The sequence below is a fragment of the Papio anubis genome, chromosome 11, assembly GCF_008728515.1.
Source record: "Papio anubis isolate 15944 chromosome 11, Panubis1.0, whole genome shotgun sequence".
NCBI lineage: Eukaryota > Metazoa > Chordata > Mammalia > Primates > Cercopithecidae > Papio > Papio anubis.
Window position 1 is genome coordinate 33389422 of NC_044986.1, and position 9892 is coordinate 33399313.

The window sequence follows — 9892 nt, forward strand, 5'->3', positions numbered from 1 at the left end:
TCCGCAGATACACAGTGATAGCATTTGTTTAGGTTATATTTTTAAAAACTTTGAGGTAGCCCTGTCAACATAGCACGAAGCTCAGAAATAAATTGCTATCCAGGTAGCTTGAGTGTCACCTTGAGTGACAAACTGTAACAAGATTGTGTCTGTCATTGGGGCCTATTATATAATCACACTTGATTTGTGGCCTCTGTTGTCTTTTCTAGCTTAGAGTTGACTTGAATCTCTTGTTCATCTGAAAATGGTTAAAACCAGCTTTCTTCATCCTTTAGCCTTGGAGAAGGCTAAAGTTCTGAGGGCTTTCACTATCTAAAAGAGCTAGTTATATGAGAAGGCTCTTGGCTTGGTCCATGGTATTTAGGAAGGAATACTGTTTGGAGAAGAACCTTTTTGGAGCCTTTCATTTGCTTGTTGGTGAGGAGGAGACAACACAGATGTGTGGGGAATAAAGTTGGGCTATGGGGGAGGTATTTGGAGTGATAACAAAGGACACAACATTTTTTAAACCTTCTTTGATGCTCCTTTCATCATTTCCTTTTTGGTAAAATGGGGGTAACAAAAATAGTCCTCACAGGACTGCTGTGAGGATTAAATGGGAAAATTATAAGCAGAGAGTAGCAAATATTATTATTATTATTGCATTTAGGCTTAATTATTGTCCAAAGAAAATACCAGCATGATGCATGAGCAACTTTCAACTCCTTTAGCCATTTTCTGAAATATAACAATTAATGATAGTTTTTTGTTTTTTTTTTTTTGTTTTTTGTTTTTGTTTTAAATCGAGGACACATTATAAATTGTAGAACTCATTGTGACCAACAGCTATCCCAATTGAGGGTATCTGGCTGCTGCCAGATAAGGCTTTGAGATGTCATACTGCCCTCAAATGGAACTTTCAGGCTGTCTATAAGTCCCTTTACTAGTTGGTTTCAGTGAGCGTTTTTCAAAGTTTTTCTGGGCTGTAAACAGATGGAAAAACATGAAATTCCAAGCAACCTAGTTCAAGGACCTCCTTCCTTTAGGCAATGAAAGTTTGAAGAATTGTCCTACTGTTTCTAAATATGTGGTTAATCATCCAAGAAAAATTGTTCTCTTGGCCAGAGGCTGCATTTGTGTCTGGGGCTTGGGTTAGTATGGGTTCAAGATAGCCAAGACTATTCTTCTCAAGCACAGGCAACTAAGGTCTCTTACTGATAAATTTATATATACATTATACACATACAAACTTTATTTTTTATATATAACTAGATTTTATTTATAGGTAATCTTTATATCTTTTAACCCAATTTTTAATTTAAATGGAGATATTAATTAAAATTAGTTTCAGAGTTTCAGGGATTTTTGAGGAATTTTTTGTTTGGAGGTTGATATGTTGCAGAATAAAGATTATACCCACTGACTGATGTCTTTTATAGATCACTCCTACAGTGACAGCACAGAAATGGTGAAAATCATTGTGCACACTGTGCAGAGTCAGGACCGTGTGCTCAAGGAGCTGTTTGGTCATTTGAGGTAGGAAAATTGCTTCATTTCCTACTGAAGAACCAGGATACGTTTATCTTGTTCCTCTCAAAGTACAAATGCCCTCTTTGGTAAAGTATACTTACCCAGGAAGGATTCTGAAAGTACCTTGGGTAGCTTGGCCATAGCTGTCTGCATTTATGTGTCCTTTTGTATGCATTACTTTGGAGATCAGTCATTAAATCTGATGCTGATTGTGGTTCATTTCCTCAGCTGGGTTTTGGGAATATGGTATACATACAGTCTTGGGGAACATGTAAGTGTCTGACACTGATTTAATCTCTCCAGCAAGTTGTTGGGCTGTAAGCAGAAGATTATTGATCTACTCCCTAAGGTGGAAGTGGCCCTCAGTAACATCAAAGAAGCTGATAATACTGTCATGTTCATGCAGGGAAAAAGGCAGAAAGAAATATGGCATCTCCTTAAAATTGCCTGTGTAAGTAATTATTAATGAATTATTTAATGTGACATTGAGTTGCTGTTATTCCCTGCAAAGGGGATTTTTATCAGCATGAGGTGAGCCCTCTTGAACACATTTTGTGCTGGCATGTATATATTTTGCACTGGCATGAAATGACGTCCATGTTCCTTGCTTGGTGTCCAGACTAGCAGTTGAGATGCAGGACTTATTATCATCTCTCCTTTCCAATTTCTCTGTTGTTATACTCCTCTTAGCCCTTGACCACTGTGGTATTCCAACGCAACTTGGGGATAGATGTACCTGACTAGATAATGAAACTGACCATCTATTCAACTGGGTTTTTTTTCTTTCTTCAACTAAAATGGTATAAGATGAATGGATACATTTGGTTTTAGTCAATGAAGAAAGGGGCCAAGGACAGTTTACTAACAGTGTGTAAAGGTGGGAATAGTTTTGCACTGAAATACTCTGGTTGTGCATATAAGTAGTAATGGAAATGTAAGTCTTAGGAATATGGTAAGAAATTGTGTGAATCAACAGAGATGCTTGCCTGTAATCTTTTGATGATTTTTTTTCTTTTCCTTCAGACACAGAGTTCTGCCCGGTCCCTTGTAGGATCCAGTCTAGAAGGTGCAGTAACCCCTCAGACGTCAGTATGGCTGCCCCCGACTTCAGCAGAACATGATCATTCTCTGTCATGTGTGGTAACTCCTCAAGATGGGTGGGTTTACTTTGTAACAATAGATAGCTGTGTTTTCATAGCAGTGGTATAGGAATGAGGCAGTAGTTGTTAAGGTAGTCTTCTGTGCCTTCAGACCAGGGTTGAGTCCTGACTATCCCTTTGTAATAATCTTAGGCAACTTACTTGACTTTTTTGATGTTCCTATTTCCTCACCTGTAAAACAGGAATGTCTCATAGAACTGTTGTGGAAATTTGATTAGACAATGTATATAAAGTGCTTGGGAAATAAATGTTCAGCAAATGTTGCTTATTATTAGCTCAGTCCAAGTTCTAAGTCTTTTCTTTTATTGGCTTATTACTTTCTTTTACTCAAACCTTATTCCTTCATTAACAGTTTATAAGAAATTATGCTATCATTTTGCATTTATCATTTTGGGGATCCTTGATTACCCTTCTAATAAATTTTTGAGATCTATTTTATAACTTTGTATTTCTAAGATTAGACTTTTTTCAATGTTTTAAATCAGTTTTGCAAGTAAGAACTCAAATTCCAAGCCCTATATTTTATTAATTCCTACTCTTTTGCTAAAGCTGAATGACTATCCATTTCTGTTATTTTCTCAGCATAAGATGTGCCGTATCCAAAGCCAGTGGCTCTTTGCTAGCTTGTGTATTGTCGCTTTTCTCACAACTCATGGAGACCTCTACAGCACCAGCATTTCCTGGAAACTCTGCCCATAATTAGTTTTGCAGAAGAGCAGCCATGTTACATCACTGCTCAGGAGGTCATGCAGTTGCACATTCTGTACTCTACTTTTATGAGAGAAAAGCACATGGCAGGAAGGCAAGCTGATATCAGGTATTTTATTTTTTTAAAGAAAGGAAGTTCCAGGGTATATATCTTGGGGTCATTATACATGTGGCCCAATGCAGTACACCTACAACTGTAGCACAGGCTATAATTAAATATATGGACTTTACAAAATATTCCAGTAATCAGAGTTGAAGGAAGTAAAATTTAATACTTTACTTACTTTTATGCCTTTATTAAAGGCATTTAGGTTTTTTTGGCAGATGCTAATGTTTGCAAATGTCACCGCAATACAGGTAATTTCCAATTTGAGGTGTGGTTGTTTGCAAAAGTATATGTGACATACTTTCAATGTATTTTCTAGAAGGAACACATTATATTTTATTTTGAGACGGAATCTCACTCTGTCGCCTAGGCTGGAGTGCAGTGGCACAGTCTTGGCTCATTGCAACCTCCGCCTCCCAGATTCAAGCAATTCTCCTGCCTCAGCTTCCCAAGTAGCTGGGATTACAGGCGCGTGCCACCATACCTGGCTAATTTTTGTATTTTAGTAAAGACGGGGTTTCACCACGTTGGCCAGGCTCGTCTTGAACTCCTGATCTCAAGTAATCCACCTGCCTTGGCCTCCAAAAGTGCTGGGATTACAGGCATGAGCCACTGTGTCCAGTCAGAATACACTGTATAAGAAAATTGATTTCAATTATTATGTACCTGTGGTACTTAACTACCAAGGATTGGGAACTGTTTGGCCACAATTTTTCCATCTGTTGGATAAGAGCTGAATCAGAATGTCATTCTAAGCTGACAGTGACTATCATCCATGACCTAAAACAGACTCTTGTTAGGGGACTGAAGTTGGCAAAGGGAGAAGAGAGAGGCCATGTAGAAGAGGAAAGCATGAAGGTAGAAACCACAAGCAGGATTGCCTTCAAATATGAACTTCCAGGGATACTTCTTGGTTCTAGGTAGCTCCCCCACCACACTGTTCACTGTTTTCTTTTGCTGTCCTCAGGAATCAGCTTGCTTGTTTTGTTTCATTGCTATCTGTAGTTTCTAATGAGTTTTTCATTTTCTGTGATCTCTACATAACAGATTTTACTTTTTTCTCTTCTCCCCTACATTTGTGTCTGTGAAGTATGCATGCTGGTGTTTTTACTACTTTTAAGGAAAGAGAAGTTTTTAGAAACAAAAAGAGGTATTTCATCTGTCTTTGCCACAAGGATTTTTTCCTCCCTAGTTACATATTCAGGGGAAAAGCAAGTTGTACATAAGTGCCTCTTACGTTTCAGAGGAAAGTCAGATTGGAGTTATAGTGGACTTCTTATCCTTAGAGGTAGGTAGAGGTAGAGGCAGAAGCTTGGTTTAAACAGGACTCTGCCTCTGTAGGGAGGGATGAGGAAACTAAAGACTACAGGAGTCAACTGCACTGGGGTACTGGGTTACAGGAAGGGTAGTGATTGTGCTAACCTAGAAGACTAGAAAGTAGAGGAAATTCATATGCCCTTTTGCTGAATTTGAAAAGGCTTTGTTCTTTCATCTCACAGGGATACTTCAGCACAAATGATAGAAGAAAATTTGAACTGCCTTGGCCATTTAAGCACTATTATTCATGAGGCAAATGAGGAACAGGGCAATAGTATGATGGTAAGTTTTGTGTGGATATGGGTGCCTGCTTTGGCTATGTTGGGTGCAAAAGGTTTAACTTTCCATGCTAGCCTATCTGGCATTTGGGATGCATATGGGAAACAGAACTCAAGAGGAAAGAGCATTTGGGGAATATCCTCAACCTTAAATCCTTATCTGCTGTTACTCAGGGATATACTAGGATTATGTCATCAATTATCTTCAATAATAGCATTTTTGGTCAAATTAAATGAGTGGTAAGCTTTCTTAACAATGTGACCATTGAAATTGAATGGTTTGTTCTGTACCTTTTTGCTTCAGCAATCCATTTTCTTCATTAAGATGGGACTTGTACTTTAATTCAGATATGGTACCTCCCAAATAGAAAATAAATTATGTTTATATAGCTGTAATAATAAAACTGTGTGCTAAGATTTGGTTACTATAAACTACTGATTTGTTAAAACTTGGGGAAATTACAATAAAATGTTTACTGCATCAACTTTTGCTGCATTTAGTCTTAATGTCAGTTCTGTATATTTCCTCTTTCATTAAGAAAAATAGCAGCGGCCAGGCATGGTGGCTCACGCCTGTAATCCTAGCACTTTGGGAGGCCAAGGCAGATGGATTGCTTGAGCCCAGGAGTTTGAGACCAGCCTGGCCAACATGCGAAACCCTGTCTTTACAAAAAATATAAAAATTGGCTGGGTGTGGTGGCACACACCTGTGGTCCCAGCTACTTGAGAGGCTGAGGCAGGAGGATCGCTTGAGTGCAAGAGTTTCAGGCTGCAGTGAGCCGTAATCCTGCCACTGCACTCCAGCCTGGGTGACAGAGTGAGACCCTGTCTCAAAAAAAGGAAAAAAAAAGAGGATGATAATGGCGGCCAGCCATAGTGACATGTACCTGTAGTCCGAGTTACTAGGGAGGCTGAGGCAGAAGGAGTGCATGAGCCCAGGAGTTCAAGGCTGCAGTACATTATGAAGAGCCACTGCACTCCAGCTTGGCAACATAGCAAGATCCTGCTCTCTTAAAAAAAAAAAAAAAAAGAAAAAGAAAACGAAAAGGAAAGAATAATTGTTTGCTTCAAATATTTATGAAAAAAACTCTGAAATTTTTAAAATCAGGAAATAAGGTAAATGAAATGATTTTTCAACTTTTGATTATAAAATGTCCAAACAGACAGAAAACTTGCAAAAATGAACACCCATATACTTATTACTTATAGTCAACATCTAATTATAACTTTTTCATGCCTGGTTTTAGAATCTTGATTGGAGTTGGTTAACAGAATGAGTTGTCACTTGTTCACTGTCCCCAAACCTATGGAAGTTGTTGCTATACATGTTGGAAATGTGTTTTTTCCCCATGAAACCATTCTTCAGACATCAGTCAATGGAAGAAATGGCTATGAACAGAAACTACATTTCTACTATGATCAGAAGAACATGATTTTACAAGTATAACATTTTTGAGTAATTTAAGCCTCTAAACTGACAGAAATTTATAAAAAGTCAATGTACTTGTTTGAATATTTGTTTTAATACCACAGCTGTTTAGGAGCATCATCATGACACATTTGTGCCTTCAATCTTGGTGAAACATTACTTATTTAACTGATTAAAAATGCCTTCTATGTATTAGTTTCCACTTTTAACTGTTGGGCATAAGGCCAGATGTAGTTTTGTATACAGATAAGAAAACCTCAACTAATAGGCATTTTAAGTAAAAGTTGTCTATGTTTTTTCTAAAAGGGCTGCTCACAAGTTTTATTTCTTGAAGAATAAATTCTACCTCCTTGTGTTGCACTGAACAGGTGCTCTTCCTGGCATCATAAGGAGTTGGTGTAATCATTTTAAATTTTACTGAAAATTTAACAGTATTCCCTTCTCACTGAAGGGATTGTGTATCTATGCTTCTAATATTAGTTGGCTTTCATAAATCATGTTGTTTTGTGTATATGTATTTAAGATGTACATTTAATAGTGTCAAAGAGAAGATGCCTGTTAATTTATAATGTATTTGAAAATTACATGTTTTTTCATTTGTAAAAATGAGTCATTTGTTTAAACAATCTTTCATGTCTTGTCACACAAATTTATAAAGGTCTGCAATCCTTTATCTGTAATTGTAATTCCAAAATCCAAAAAGCTCTGAAAACAAGGTTTCCATAAGCTTGGTGACAAAACTCGTTTGCTTGCAATCTAATCTGAACTGACTTTGAATCTTTTTACCCCACTTAGTGTGACTATTCCTTTATTTTGCTGCTTGATGATGAGAGGGAGGGCTGCTGCCACAGACTCTGATGAGGGCTGGGTAATGTAGTATGGTATATGCACAAAATTACTTTACTAAAATCTAAAATTTCTTAATTCTGAAACATCTTGCCCCAAGGGTTTCAGATAAAGGACTGTGGACCTCTATCATCTGTTAAGTAATTTAGAAGATATTATTTGTCTTAAAAAATGTGAAATGCTTTTATATTCTAACAGTTTTTCACTTTGTGTATTAAATGGTTTTTAAATTACTTTTTTGATCTCTATTCATTATAAAAATCAGATTATAATAAAACAGTTGAATATGGCTTAGGAAAATATGAAGGTTCCATGAAGTGGAATTAAGAGCACAGGATACATGTACTTTCCTTAGGGATACCAGGACGTATGGTAAAGGTAGTATTGGACAACTTCTTTAATAGTGTTTTCCTCTGAGATGTCCTATCACCACTATCTACATCTAAAAACATGCTTGTATCTTGCCCTGTAAACTGATGTCACAGTCCCACCATCCCCATTCTTGCTAAAGTGGTATCATTTTCCTAGTCAACCAAATTTTTTAGTCATCACATACCACTATTCGTCATCTGTTATAACAGGCAGTCTCTATCTTGTTTCCCTACTTTTAGAAGATTTTAATAATAAACATTTATTGGGTACCTATTACTTGGAGGGTATTAAGCTAGATGGCAAGATCAGAAACAACATAGGTAGTACAGTAAAAGTGCTTATCTGAGAGTCTGAACATTACAAGTCATCCAAGCATTGCAGTTATTGTTAAGGATCATTTTTCAATGGTCATGCATTTCCTAAATATTTTAATAATTGGTGAAAGATTTGCTATAGGGTGGGAGCCGCTGCTGGTGTGTGGCTGGGGTTGTCAGGGCCGCCTGACCTATATAATTTGGGCAGATGGTGTGAGTCAGAACAGACTATTATAGTGGGATCCCCAAACTTGCTTTTGATGCATGAGTTGGACCACTATTTTTTGGTGGGTAATAACTTTTCAGAGGGGAATGGCAGTTGTGAATTGTATACATTTCATTCTTTAAGCAATATTATGAAAAATTTAAGAGAATGTCTATAGAAAACAGGGTATGGAGCAAGTTATTTTCCATTCCTTTTGCTTTTTGGAAGTTAAAATACCTAAGCTCTGCAAATATCATTTATTAGGAACAGATAAGGTCCCAGACATTCCTAGATAATAAAAATCAAATGAATGATACAGGTAAGTGTATTTATTGAAGGGTGTGGGTAGAGTGGTCTGGGAAGGCTTCCTTTAATGAAGACAAATTGATTCTATTTACCTCTTCTCACTTCCACTACTAAAGTAACCCTGGGCCTGCAGTTTCCTAACCACTTGACTTTCTTGCCAACAGTCTGTCTCCACTTTCAGCCTTTTATAGATTCATTGGCCCTAAAGCACTGCTTTCCCATACTTCCCTACCCAAGAGGGCAGGGGTCCTCAAGCCCTGGGCCGCGGACCGGTACCAGACAGTGGCCTGTTAGGAACCCAGCCCGATAGCAGGAGGTGAGCGGCGGGCAAGTGAGCATTATCGCCTTGAGGTCGGCCTGCTGTCAGATTAGCGAGTGGCATCAGATTCTCATAGGCACATGAACCCTGTTGTGAACTGCACATGCAAGGGTTGCGGGCTCCCTGTGAGAATGCCTGATGAGCCGAGGTGGAACAGTTTCATCCCGCAACCCACACACACCCCCACCCCGTCAGTCTTTACGGGGACTGTAAAGGTCTTTATAACCCTAGTCCACCTTGTCCAGTTATAACTATAGTTATAGTTCCACCTCTAGCCTTTCAAGGCTTAAACCATGAATGCCCTTGATTTCTCTTGTATTCATCTATCTCCCACCTATACCTTTTTCCTTCCCTTTTTTATTTTTGGCAATATGTGCCCATGGTTTAGAATTTAAAACGAACAGAATATGTAGTGACCCCTACCATAGCACTCCTTTCCATCACACAAGCCTTCAAGGAAACTGAAGTACTTACTCTTGTCTCCCTGGAGGATTCCCTCTGCCTCCCGCCCCATGTGCTTAGCAATTCTGTTCCTGTTGTCTGGATGGCCTTCATAAAGCCCTCACTGGACCAGCATTCTGGCACATAATAGGAACACTTAAAAAACGAGAGAATGATGCAGTTATACGTAGTGTCTTCCTCTTCTGAACTTTGACAGCACTTTATTTGCAACAAGTTTAGTTGCTCCTGAAGTGCAGGATCTGTGCTGGAAGTACGTGCGTGTTACACAGTGGGGCTCCTCATACACTGCAAAAGGACAAATAAACCAAACAGCTACCGCTTGAGAATGACCGAGTGGGTTCTCTGCACAAGAACAAACCAACCAGTCCCTTGTCCGAAAAGCCCTTTCCTTTTATCTGCTTCGCTGCTCACTCCAGATCCCCGGCTGTCCTCTTCCGCAGCAGTTAACCAGCAGCATACCGAAAAACAGCGACTTGCCTCCAAAAACCCTGCGCGGTCCGCGGCTAGGAGAATTTTGTCCCATGCGCTTCCCGTCTCACTAGTCGCGGGCCGGGGCTACGC

General features: G+C 38.7%; 1 protein-coding gene across 7 annotated transcripts in view; it reads left to right on the forward strand.

Annotated features, from left to right (window-relative positions):
- CHUK (component of inhibitor of nuclear factor kappa B kinase complex) overlaps positions 1 to 7587 on the forward strand; it is a 43374-nt gene extending 35787 nt beyond the window's left edge. For 3 of the 7 annotated variants that reach the window (XM_003904116.3, XM_009215148.4, XM_009215151.4), the window contains exons 17-21: positions 1419 to 1515; positions 1813 to 1960; positions 2533 to 2666; positions 4983 to 5082; positions 6326 to 7587. In XM_003904116.3, the coding sequence (XP_003904165.1) occupies positions 1419 to 1515; positions 1813 to 1960; positions 2533 to 2666; positions 4983 to 5082; positions 6326 to 6355 (509 nt within the window). In that variant the 3' untranslated portion in view covers positions 6356 to 7587. Of the gene's footprint in view, positions 1 to 1418; positions 1516 to 1812; positions 1961 to 2532; positions 2667 to 3251; positions 3487 to 4982; positions 5084 to 6325 lie in introns of those variants that run through there. The other 4 variants (XR_001891505.3, XR_001891506.3, XM_009215150.2 and 1 more) reach the window with 3 other exon arrangements.
- The last annotated feature ends 2305 nt before the right edge of the window (positions 7588 to 9892 follow it).